At 47.7% G+C, this 12,624-nt stretch overlaps 2 protein-coding genes across 4 annotated transcripts in view; both read right to left on the bottom strand.

The window, feature by feature from the left end:
* Positions 1 to 479, bottom strand: part of LOC116744691 (protein VAC14 homolog) — a 31,313-nt gene extending 30,834 nt beyond the window's left edge. For 2 of the 3 annotated variants that reach the window (XM_032614771.1, XM_032614770.1), the window contains exon 1: positions 125 to 479. Coding sequence is in view for 1 of the 3 variants with exons in the window: in XM_032614770.1 (XP_032470661.1) it covers positions 125 to 172 (48 nt within the window). In the remaining 2 variants the exon portion in view is untranslated. The remainder of the gene's footprint in view (positions 1 to 124) is intronic. The other variant, XM_032614772.1, reaches the window with a different exon arrangement.
* A 7,244-nt stretch (positions 480 to 7,723) lies between these two features.
* The window catches only part of HYDIN (HYDIN axonemal central pair apparatus protein), a 433,731-nt gene continuing 428,830 nt past the window's right edge, over positions 7,724 to 12,624 (bottom strand). Inside the window, exons 84-85 of the mRNA XM_032613277.1 lie at positions 9,966 to 10,190; positions 7,724 to 8,367 (exon numbers count right to left, since the gene is read on the bottom strand). Coding sequence (XP_032469168.1) covers positions 7,885 to 8,367; positions 9,966 to 10,190 — 708 coding nt within the window. The 3' untranslated portion in view covers positions 7,724 to 7,884. The remainder of the gene's footprint in view (positions 8,368 to 9,965; positions 10,191 to 12,624) is intronic.

Here is a 12,624-nt window from a genome sequence, read left to right as displayed (position 1 = left end):
CCTGGAGTACCAACACTGGCTGCAAAGGCGTGAGGAGCTGCCCGGAGGAGCGGGACCCCTGCAGAACCAGGAAGGAGTCCCGGCTCCGCTCTCCACGCCTATCCCGGGTGCCCGCGGCTCTTACCTGTCTATCTCCAGCGCTGCCACCTTCAGCTTTCGTAGAGCTTGTCATTCAGGGCGCGCATGGTGTTGGGCGTGAGCGGCGCGAAATCCTTCTCGGGGTTCATGGTGGCAGCTCGGGGCGTTCCCCGGAGCCCCGCGCCTCCTCAGCCCGCGGCAGCCCGGGCCGCGCCGGGGCTAGGGGAGTCTGCGGCTCCGCACTGCCTCCGGCGCCGGCTCATGGACCACGCCGCCCCGGGCCGCCTGTCTCGCTCCGCCGCCGCCGCCGCCGCCGCCTCGGAACCGGGGCCAGCTCCCCGTCTCCGCACACCTGCCCTCGACCGCCCAAGCGGTCAGAAGTCCCACTCGGAACCCGCACCGCAGTTCTTAAAGGGTAACAGCCATGTTACTTGAATCAGGTGACTCTGCAGCAGCTTCCGCCTTCCGCCGCTAGGACCCGCCCCTCCCCAGCCACGCTCCCGCACGCACCTGCAGGGTGTTTGGCCACGCCCCACAACGCTTCACCTTCTACCCTCACACTCCAGCTTTCGACCCCAACAGTCTGAGTCTGGTTTGAGACCTGCTTAATTGGGCCTGTATTACATGCAGTCAACTGCCCGCACGTGGTAGGCTTGGCACTTGGTGGGCTTCTGTAGATGTTCGTGAGAACGAAGCCTGACTCGCTTAGGATAATTTATTCTATACTTACTGAATCTGCTAGTTCATTCACACTACTTAGTCACCAGTCAATATCTCATATGCCAAAGTTTCCCGCATTGGAGTAACACCATCTTGATTTTCGCTATATCCTAGCCACTTGTACTGTTATTTTAAAAGTACTTTCTAATCAACTCACTTTAAAAAAATCTTAAATTCATTCTTTAGCCTTGCTTATGCCTTAAAATCATGGGTTTGAGTAGTGACATATTTTTCTAAAACATATAAATTGCAATTAAAAACAGAACTATCTGCCTACCATCTAAAATCTCAGGTACCAACAGTGGCTGTCACCCCACCATTTGGGACTCAGGATGTGTTTATCATGCTCTGATACCTTGCAGGGCTGGGTTACAGACAGCAGAAGCCCCAAATGTGTTGATTGCAGGTCTCCAGGTGGATCCACTATAAAGCAGCCCCTCCAAGTGCTTTGAAGTTTCACACTAAGTGGTGGAACAGAAGTTGAAGCTGTGTGATAAAAAGCACTTTATGGATGCAGTGTGGCTAAAGATACAGTAACAGGGAGATGCATCAGAGTTCCTTATCATAAGCTTCCATAGTGAACAGGGACTTAGGACAATAATACCACAGTGGAACCCAATGAGGATTAATATTGTTAAAAAACAAAATTCAGCTGAGTAAATTTGAGGCTCTAATTGGCTTTATTCAACAATTCATGACTCTGGCAGCATCCCATCTAGCAGACAGGAGCTTCAAGGAGCTCAACAGAATGGAAGGCTTTTATAGATTGTTTCAGGCATGTCACCTTCCTTTGGGGAAGGGGGGTGTTCATCATGCAGATTACTTCACCAGAGCTGATCAGGTAATTCCAGATTAACTAGTTAAAGGTCATATTGCTGGGAGAAGCTGAAACTACAAGTAGGTTAGATATTAAGTCTTGGTTTGCTGACGTGAGTTTAGCACAAGTGAATCAATTTGGGGCCTGTTTCTTTTTTTTAACAATATGAAATAACACTGGTCGTACTTTTTTCTAATGAGTGAAAAGCAGTCCTGTAAAGCTTATAACAGTCTTGGAAATGGAGTGTTATCCTCAATCAACAGATCAGAATCTATGGGACACAAGTGAGGGGCTATGGTACATAGAATTTGAAGATGGTCCCTAAGATTCCCACCCTTTTTGCTATACCCCCTGGGCAATCCCCTCCCTTCAACTGTGATTAAGTCTTGTAAATATGATGGACTGTCATTCTAACAATTGTCATGTCATATAGCAGAAGATATTTTGCAGATCTAATTAATGTCCCTAATCAGTTGACTTTGAGTTACTAAAAAGGGAGATTATCCTGGGTGGGCCTGACCCAATCAGCAGAGGCCTTAAAAGAAGTTAGGAGAGATTTTAAATGGGAGAGATATTCTTCTGCTGGCCCTGAGGAGTCGATAGTAACAACAGTGAACTGTCTATGATGGATCACTGGGTAAGGACCTGAGAGTGGTCTTTCGTTGCTAAAATTGGTCCCCTGTTGTCAGTTGCCAAGAAAATGATACGTCAGTGAAATGGCTGCCAGGAAATGAATGTTGTTAACACAATGAGGGAGTTCGAAGATAATCTTTCCCCAGTTCAGCCTCCAGATGAGGACGCAGCTGGCTGGCATGTTGATTTCAGCCTGTGGGAGCCTGAACCAAGAACCCAATTTAGTACCTTTTGGACTCCTGACCCACGGCAACTGAGATAAGACATTTGTGTTGTTTTAAGCTGCTAGATTTGTGACAATCTGTTATGCGGCCATAGAAAACAAATACAGGAGCTATCCCCCAACTCAGCAAGTCATGGAGTAATTGTGTCTAGAAAAATCTGTGAAAAATGTGCTTTCCTTTACTGGTGGGGTTTTCACAGCTTCTAAAACCCTTGCCAACACAATCTGACAAATGAAGGTGGGTGCACCAACAACCTGAAAACTGCCCCTGATACAGATTCATCTCCAGAAGAAAAGGTATTGCTTAATAGGTTCCTCCCCTTACCTTGATACCAAGTAGCACTGATAAGGACATTTCTAAATGTCTTGCAAAGTTTATGCCTTTAGAATTTTGATGATGGTTGAGGTAAAACAATGCAAAAAAAAATCAATGGGAATGATTTGGATCTATTTCTTTAGTGTGTATTCATTTCCACTAGATCCATATCTAATATAGTATTTCATCTGTTTCTTTTGCTGTTTGGTTTGGCTTTTTCTTAAAGGTGAACTGAATTTCCCATGGGTCATAATATGATACAATTTTTTAACAATTGAAACAGTAAGGAAATGTTTTTTCACCACAAGGAACTCTTTTCTTCTGAAATCACATTCTGGCCTAGGTTGCTAAGAAACCAGTTTTTCATTCAAGACTGAAACCAATGCTTTGTCCTACCTTTAGTTCAGAAGTTCCTGAAAATAAGTTATTATTTTTTTTCTGACATCTTGGAAAATGTCAGCTAGTTAAGGTTATTTATGCATAATTGGACTGGCGTTGGTACTGAGAATAAAGCCCAAGGGCCACCATCGCCTTCTCTATGTGCTCACTTCTCCTCTGTCCCTGGTGGCCAGGCCTGCCGTGCTCAGACTCTTCCAGACTAGTGGGTAATTAGTATGTCTGGTTGCACAGTGGCCATCATTTCACAGTTATAACTCATCTGCACATGTGTGTGATGAGGCCTGGCTGGTGTTACGTAACTTATGGGCATTGTTGCAAGAGGGTGCTGGTGACACTGTAGGAATCTTGAATTGCACAAAGCAGTTTCTCCAACAGCAGTGTGATTTTGCTGGAGTGTCAGGGCAACGTGTTGAGGCACAGTATGAGAGGTTTGGGAGATCCCAAACTTGGGATTGCTTCAGATCCAGCAGGCCCTCGTGACGTCACAGTATAATCACCTCTGACCTGAGGCAGGACTCGCCCAAAGAAGGGGTTAGACTGAGGATGCCACACTCACCAGGGCCTCTGTGTCGAACAGTGTCAGGGGGCCTCATTCACGTTGTTTTCCGTGCACAATGGTCTCTGGAATTGTGCCACCTGGGCCCTGATATTTTCTGAACACCCCCCAGTGAGATGTCTCCTGGTTTCCTTTGCTGAGAATGCGTTCTTTCAAATGTAACTTCCATTAGCTTTCGTCAGAATGCTTGTTTTCACTAAGCCTCCCCTTCAGCTCTCTGCTGAGTGACATTCCAAACTTGCCAATATGAAACGATTTTGTCATTGCCTTTTTTGAGGCCAAGAAAACATAAGAACCACCTATAGGAAAGTGATGTACCCCATCTCAAGTCATCTGGGAAGGGGGTTCATGCTGGGGCAGGGTCTGAGCTGGTTGCTTGATCCCAGGGAGGCCGGTCTGCCTCCTCACTCCAGGCCTGACTGAGGCTTGGGCTCTAGACTCAGTGGCTTGGGGGGAGCTGGAGCGGGGCTGAAGGAGGGGACCTGCCCCTGGCCACCTAAAGGCACCATTTTGCAGGTGGTGACACTGGGAAGTGGCCAGTTTCTATAGCAGCCAGTGTCTGTAGCAGCCAGTGTCTGGGGTGGTGGTTGGAGCCCTGCAGCCCCAAGGGGACATATCTGAGTCCTGACCTTCACAGTTAGAGGAATCTTTTTTTTAAAATTAATTAATTAATTTTTGGCTGCGTGGGGTCTTCGTTGCTGCGCGCGGGCTTTCTTTAGTTGCGGTGAGCGGGGGCTACTCTTCGTTGCGGTGTGTGGGCTTCTCATTGCGGTGGCTTCTCTTATTGTGGAGCACAGACTTCTAGGTGAGTGGGCTTCAGTAGTTGTGGCTCGTGGGCTCAGCAGTTGCGGCCTGCGGGCTCTAGAGTGCAGGCTCAGTAGTTGTGGTGCACAGGCTTAGTTGCTCCGTGGCACGTGGGATCTTCCCGGACCAGGGCTCGAACCCGTGTCCCCTGCATTGGCAGGCGGATTCCTAACCACTGCGCCACCAGGGAAGTCCCAGTTAGAGGAATCTTGAGTCTCATCACGCTCCGACTGTGACCGTGGGTGCTTTAGCCAACTTCTACACGGCTTCCTCCGTCTTTCCTGCAGTCTTAACGATTGTTTATCATACTAGGTTTAGAAGTGTTGGAAAGGCACCCGTTTAGAAGAAGGTGGTGGTGGGCCAATTGCTCCCCTCCCCCCAGCTCTGCCTCTGGGGAGTGGGTGGGAGGAGGGACTTTGCGGGGCGGGCAACCATTTCATTCACTTCGTCTGAGAGCAGAGTTGGTGAGATCCTCTCCAGGGCTCTAATGAAGAGCGTTAGGGCTGTGGATTCAGCAAAGTCTCAAATTCTGCTGGTGCCTTTAAAGCAGTGCTCTGCACTGCAGTGTGCATACAAACCCCCTGGAGATGTCATTAAAATGCAGATTCTGGGGCTTCCCTGGTGGCGCAGTGGTTGAGAGTCCGCCTGCCGATGCAGGGGACACGGGTTCGTGCCCCAGTCCGGGAAGATCCCACATGCCACGGAGCGGCTGGGCCCGTGAGCCATGGCCGCCGAGCCTGAGCGTCCGGAGCCTGTGCTCCGCAACGGGAGAGGCCACAGCAGTGAGAGGCCCGCGTACCGCAAAAAAAACCCCCAACAAACAAACAAACAACAACAACAACAAAATGCAGATTCTGACTCAGTAGGTCTGGGGCCGGGCCTGAGAGCCTGAATTCCTAGCAAGTTCCCATGTGATGCTGATGTGAGGAGGCAGTGGTTTCAGATCAGCAGCGAACATTGCCCAGGACTTGGCAGAAATGCGAATTCTCGGGCCTGCCCAAACCTACTAAATCAGGCTCTCTGAGGGTGGCCCAGCAGTCTGTGGTTTAGCAAGTCCTTGGGGCGATTCTGATAGATACTAAACTTGAGAACCAGCCGTTTCTTCAGGCTCTGTGTATCTGCCAGTTAGAAGACTAGCTCGTTGGGCTCTGTGCCTTCTCAGTTTGCTGCTTAGTGCGTTGTTTGCTCATTTAATCACTTGGCGTATCTGTAGTCTTGTTCTTTTGTCTTTATTCCTATCAGCAGGGTCTTTAGTGGCTACAAAAATGAACTATTAAGTGTGTGTCTGCAGATGCTTTAGGACAGGCTTCATCTGGTACTAGCTGTGTGTCAAGTGTAATGGGCTGAGGGGCGGCGGGAGGTACAAAGAGATGGAAGAATCCGTCCATTAAACACACACCATTGTAAAGCAATTATATTCCAATAAAGATGTTAAAAAAAAAAAAGGACATATGCATCAGAAAAAAAAAAGCAGAAAAAACACCTCTAGTAGCTATAAGGTCTTGTTTTTTTTTTGTTTGTTTGTTTGTTTTTTTGTTTTTTTGTTTTTTGTTTTTTTTGCGGTACGTGGGCCTCTCACTGCTGTGGCCTCTCCCGTCGCTCCGGATGCACAGGCCCAGCAGCCATGGCTCACGGGCCCAGCCACTCTGTGGCATGTGGGATCTTCCTGGACTGGGGCACGAACCCATGTCCCCTGCATTGGCAGGCGGACTCTCAACTGCTGCGCCACCAGGGAAGCCCTAAGGTCTTGTTAAAACACAGGTTTCTGGGCCACAACCCTGGAGTTTCTGACTCAATAGGTCTGGGGTGGGCCCTGAGAATTTGCATTTTTAATAAATTCCCAGGCAATGCTGAGGCTGCAGGTCCAGGGATCATTTTTGAGCACCACCTCTTTGCAGCATCCATTCCCAAATGGCCATCTTCTTTTATGCCTCCATCTTCTCTTGCAGGTAGGCTGAAGGGGATGAGGAGAGGGCAGGAGGTGGACGCCGGGGACCCTCAGGCACAGCTGAGTGTGTGCATTTGTGCAGAAGCAAGTCCACTCCAGGGCCAGTCTTTAACCACCTTCATTTCAACAGGCGGTGCCAACAGGTAAGTGGCTCTACTAATACCACTGCAGGCCCTGGGGGAGAGTCTGCACATGCCCGCTTCTCCTGGGAGGTGGGGTTTCCACGGTGCTTTCCTTCTGAACAAAGGCACCAACTTAGAGCGTCACCCTGTATGCGCACACAAAATGGCTGCAGTTTGAAATATATGACACTGGGACGTGGTCCTCTCTCTAGAAGTAGATTCCTGACTGGTTGCACCATTAATGGCCAGGTGGGTTTTGATCTGTAGCGCTGGTTCTCAACACTGCCACACAAGCTGAAAAGAAATGATGCCATGTCCCTCCCCAGACAGATTAAATCAGTATTTGCGGAGGTGGGGTCTGGACCAGAATTAGGTGGAGAATCACTGCTCCATAGGCTGAGTGCTGTGCACAGGGCTGGGGGTGGGGAACTGGGGTGTCTATTAGCATCCCTCCAGGACCTGACCTTCAGCGAGAACTTTCTGTGGGAAACAGATATGGGATTCAGAGACGGAGGGAGCATCCCGACCTCTGTCCCTGCAATAACTGCCCTAATGTACCTGCTCATTGCTTTGAAAGTAGTGACTTATTTGACTTTTATGTGAAAGCAGAATAAGATACCATGTCAAAGTAGAGTCATGGCTTTAAAAAGCCATGGGTTTTAAAAAGAAACTGTGGTGGGCTTCCCTGATGGCACAGTGGTTGAGAGTCCGCCTGCCGATGCAGGGGACGCGGGTTCGTGCCCCGGTACAGGAGGATCCCACATGCTGCAGAGCGGCTGGGCCCGTGAGCCATGGCCGCTGAGCCTGCGCGTCCGGAGCCTGTGCTCCGCAACGGGAGAGGCCACAGCAGCGAGAGGCCCGCGTACCGCAAAAAAAAAAAAGGGGCCCCAGAGTCATACACTGCTAAGTGCTGTATGATGGAAGGTCATGAGTGTAAGACCTGTGTCATCTTATTAAACATGAGCATTATTTCGTAGTGCTTGGGCTTTGGAGATATATTAAGAAACTAAATGAAGAGACTTGCCCTTGTCAAGTAAAATATAGCTGTTTCGTGTAGTTACCATGTTTAATATGGAATATCTATATTTCATACAGATATCTGGAATTCATATAATGCGGAAATAAGTGCCCCTGTAATTGAACTGGAGGATACAACAGTACCTTTAGAATTCTGATTATTTTCTCTATTCTTCGCAGGGCTAGAACCACACATAGGTATTAAGGCTGAGGAGACGGCTTTTCCATGATGCCACGGGCCCTGGTTCCCACTAAGGGGTGATCCCCTTCAGGTAATAAACCCATTTAATTCCAGTGTCGCTGCCTTCGCCGGGAGGGCAGCCTACAATCAGCTTGCTGGTGATGGGTGTTTTGCTGCCTGATGGGTTTCCTCCAAAGTAGACCGTGATGTTGTTGATCTTCTTGGGCTTCACGGAGTCTATGGCGCGGACGGAGAAGGCCGGGTTCTCCACCGTGAAGGAGAAGGTGACCGGGTGGTAGAAGACGTTCTTGAAGGGGATGACTATGTTGTACCCAGCTCGGATCAGGAAGGGGCCTTGCGGCTTGGGCGGCAGAGCCACTCCGAAGAGGGGGATGACGTACTCGCCACCCACGAGCGATGACAGGCTCAGGTTGCCCTTGCTCTCGCCCAGGCGGCTGGGCTCGAAGTACACCTCCACACTCACCTCGGTGCCGCCCTGCACCCCGGGGGCCACGGAGATGAACTTTTCCGTGTGGAAGTCTGGACAGTCGGTCTGAAAGGAGAACAAACGCGCTCGGCTCACCCAGGACTCTGAAGAGCAAACCAGCAGCTCATGTCCGTCCCCAGCCCTCCACCCTCCGACATGAGCAACCTACGCTTGCGTGAGGACGGGCAGGTTATACAAAAGCTGTGCCCTTAAAACTCCCTTGAAGAGTAGGTGTTACTAGTTTATCCCTGTTTTACTACAAAGAAACCAAGGCCAAGAGGTGTTAAATAGACACACAGCGGGATGATACGGGCGGCAGTCCTGGGTGCTGCCCCCCCGTATCCCGTGCTTCTTTCCTTCCACTGCCCCTGGAGGACCGGAGACTCTGGCTCCTCGTGGACGGGTGGGACTAGTTCTGGACAATAAGTTGAGAGTAGAAGTGCAAGGTGTCCCTCCCACACTAGAGCAGTTATTTGCCAGCGCAAGTCCCTCTGGGGTCTTTTCACCCCTCTGCTGCTATGACTGGAAACATCTGAGATAGTGGTTGCCCCTTAGCCTGGATCCCCGGGTGGCTGTGATGAGCAGAGTCCCCTGCTGACCTTCCCTGGATAGAGAAGCACGAATGGGAGGCAAACCTTTGCTGTTTTAAGCCACTGAGATGTTGGGGCTGTTTGTTACTACAGAATAACCAGGCTTCTCCTGATGGATGGGGATGATGAAGAGCCTATGCCTCTTTAAAAATCATGAATCACTATGTTGTACACCTGAAACTTATAAAATCCTGTACATCAACTATACCTCAGTTAAAAATAGAGCCTATGCCTTGTGACCATGGCCATGGGACTCTGATGATAACTGGGCACACGGCCACCCAGTGTAAGGCTACACTCCTAGCTCCCCTTGTTGCTGGGTGTGGTCACATGAAGTTTTCTTCAGTGGAATGCGAGTGGCAGTGATGTATGCAGCTTCCCCGTTTTCCCCAGGTAGCTGGCTGCAGTGTGGCTGTCACAGTAAACCATCTTGGTCTGTGTGCACCGCAGCAACTCCCTACAGAGGGAAGAGCATCAGGAAAGAAGGGTCTGGGTGCCTGATGTCACGGAGCTGCCATTCCAGCCCAAACTGCTTATGCCCACACTGCTATCTGAGAGAGGAATAAACTACTATTTTGTTGGTTTGCGGGGCTTTCTGTTTCAGTAGTTAATCCTATATTCACACTGATTTAATAGCTAACACATACGGAACACTTACTATGGGCCAGGATTCGTTTTATATACCTATTTAAAAATCCTGACAGCTATCCTGTGAGAGTGTTAGTAAACTGTTCATACAAAGGGTAAACGGTGAAGCCAGGATTCAAATCCAGGTCTGCTGGATTCCACAGCCGATACTCACGACCACTAAGCTCTATTGTCTCACTGTACTGACCACTGAGTATGTTGTGGGAAGCAAAACTCCCCCTACCCCAACCCCAGCTTGTTACGCTAGAAAGTCTGTGAGGAAGAACCCAGGCCTGGTACTCTTTGTTTCTAGCTGGGAGTTTCCAACTAGGTAACGCACTTGAGTCTGAGTTTCACATTTCTGCACCCGCCGTGTCCCCCTCCCATTATTTTGGAGCCCAGACTTCTGGAAAGCATAGGGCAGAGGGTGAGGCAGGGGCTGCTCACCCTGCAGTAGTATTCTGTCTTCTGCCGGGCGTAATTGGTGAACTTGGCAAAGATGCTCTGGCCACTGCCGAGGACAGCCTGGAAGTGGACAGGCTTTTCAGGCAGTGCTGGCGTGGTCTTCAAACTGAGCTCATAGGGGTAGTAACCCAAATCACTGTTGTGCAGTGTTAGTTTCCCGAAGGTTTCTCCAGCTTTCAAGGGCTGGAATTCAAATGAGAATGTGCCCTGCAAGAGAAGACGAAGGCTCGGGTGACGCTGAACGTCTGACCCATCCTCTGCCCCCCGGTGACCTCACAGCAGGTTGGTAGCAGATGCTTATACTGACCTTGAGCCTGGGGGGCCTCCGTCCAAACCAGCCCGCTTTTCCTCCTCTGGACCCCTTCTACCTTTCCCTAGTCTGGGTATTTCTATATCTGGAATCTCTTTGAATCTAAAAAAAGGTACTGGATCCTCTCTTGAGAAGCATAATTATGGAGATGGGGGTGGGTGGGCTGAAGGGGCAGGAGGGCTGAAGGTCCGGCAGTTCTTTCTTTGCTCATAGCCCATCTCTGAACAGTTTCCTGGGTCCTATCGTCATTTGGGGGAGGCCTTCTCCTTCTTCTATTATCATCCAAAGCAAAACAAAACAAGAACCAAGGAGTACTGCTTATAATAGCAAAACAAGGGAAACAATTCAAATGCATCAGCAGTAAGAGACTGGGTAAATAAAGTATTCTTTATTCACGTCAGTGGAATATTACGTAGCCATTACAAAGGAAGAGGCAAAGCTCTAAGCGCTGAAATAAAAGGTGCTGGTAATATTTTAAGTGGAAGAAGGAAGGTTCTAGAAATGTATATAAAGCTCTAGAAATGTATATGAGCTTATTTTTGTGAAGAAGATTATGTCTATGTATGTACAGAAAAGAGACAAGGGTATGTTGAATTGTTACCAGTAGTTATCTTAGGATGCGGGAAATGGGACTGTGGGGACTTTTACTTTCTATTTCATGTACTTTTGTAGGGTTAACATTTTGTTTTTATCATGAGTAGGTATTGTTGTTTTTTTTTTTTTTTTTTTTCTGTACGCGGGCCTCTCACTGTTGCGGCCTCTCCCATTGAGGAGCACAGGCTCCGGACGCGCAGGCTCAGTGGCCATGGCTCACGGGCCCAGCCGCTCCACGGTATGTGGGATCCTCCCAGACTGGGGCATGAACCCGTGTCCCCTGCATCGGCAGGCGGACTCCCAACCACTGCGCCACCAGGGAAGCCCGGTATTGTTGTTTTTTTTTTGTTTGTTTGTTTGTTTTTAAAAAAAACTACTTCTGGGCTTCCCTGGTGGCGCAGTGGTTAAGAATCTGCCTGCCAATGCAGGGGACATGGTTTGAGCCCTGGTCTGGGAAGATCCCACACGCCACGGAGCAGCTAAGCCCGCGAGCCACAACTACTGAAGCCCGTGTACCTAGAGCCCGTGTTCCGCAACAAGAGAAGCCACTGCAATGAGGAGCCCGTGCACTGCAACGAAGTGTAGCCCCTGCTCGCCACAACTAGAGAAAGTCTGCATGCAGCAACGAAGACCCAGTGCAGCCAAAAATAAAATAAATTAAATTGATAAAAAAAAACAAAAGAAAACTACTTCTTCCTGAACAATAAAATAAAGAGGATATCACTAAAATTACTGCAGATGTTTAACAGAGAATACAGTACAAAAATTTACATGATCTTACCACAATTAAAAAAATTTGGATGAAAATGGACAAATGTATAAACAAATATAAATTACAGAAACAGACTCAAAAAGATAAAGAAAACCCATATAGTCCTATAACCATGAAAGATATTTAATCAACAATAAAACAAAAAATTTCCCTTAACAAAATTCCAGATCACAAAGCTTTACTTTTAAGTTCTACCAATCTAATATTCCACAAGTTCTTCCAGAGAGAAGAAAAAGAGGAAACCTACCTCAACTTGACATCAGAATCCAACAAGGAGAAAGGAAAATTGGATGCTAGTTTCCCTACTGAACATATATACAAAATGTCTAATAAAAATGTTATCCAACTGATCCAGCAACATATAAAAAAGAGAATACTACATGACTAAGTTGGGCTTATTCCATGAATGAAAAGTTGGTTTAACACTGGAAAAACCAATCAGTTGCCACATTAACAAATTAAAAGGAAAACAATCAAATGAGCATCTCAATAGATGCAGTAAAAGTATTTGATAAAACTCAACATCCATTCATAGTGTTTTTTAAAAAGCTCTTAGCAAACTAGGAATAGAAGGAGATACCCTTAATCTGATAAAGGGTACCTATAAGAAACCCAAAACAAACATCATAATAAATGGTGAAACTTTGAAAGCTTTCCCTTCAAGATCAGGAACAAGACAATGTCTTCTGTTGCCTTTCTGGTCAACATTGTTCTGGAGGTCCTAGATAGCCCTATAAGGCATGAAAAAGTACTTAAAGGAAAAGGTTTAGAACGGAAGAAACAAAATTATAATTACTTACAGATGATAGGGTTGTACATGTACAAAATACAAGAATCTACAATTTAAATTATTATTAAGTGAATTTTATTTATAAGATGTTTGGGTAAAAGGTGATATACAAAAATCAGTTATATTTCTAAATGATTGCAACAAATATTTAGAATATGAAAATTTTAAAAGATGC

Source organism: Phocoena sinus, chromosome 19 (assembly GCF_008692025.1).
Source record: "Phocoena sinus isolate mPhoSin1 chromosome 19, mPhoSin1.pri, whole genome shotgun sequence".
Taxonomy (NCBI): domain Eukaryota; kingdom Metazoa; phylum Chordata; class Mammalia; order Artiodactyla; family Phocoenidae; genus Phocoena; species Phocoena sinus.
The sequence above is the reverse complement of the archived record's forward strand: the minus strand, read 5'-3'. Positions and strand labels throughout refer to the sequence as shown.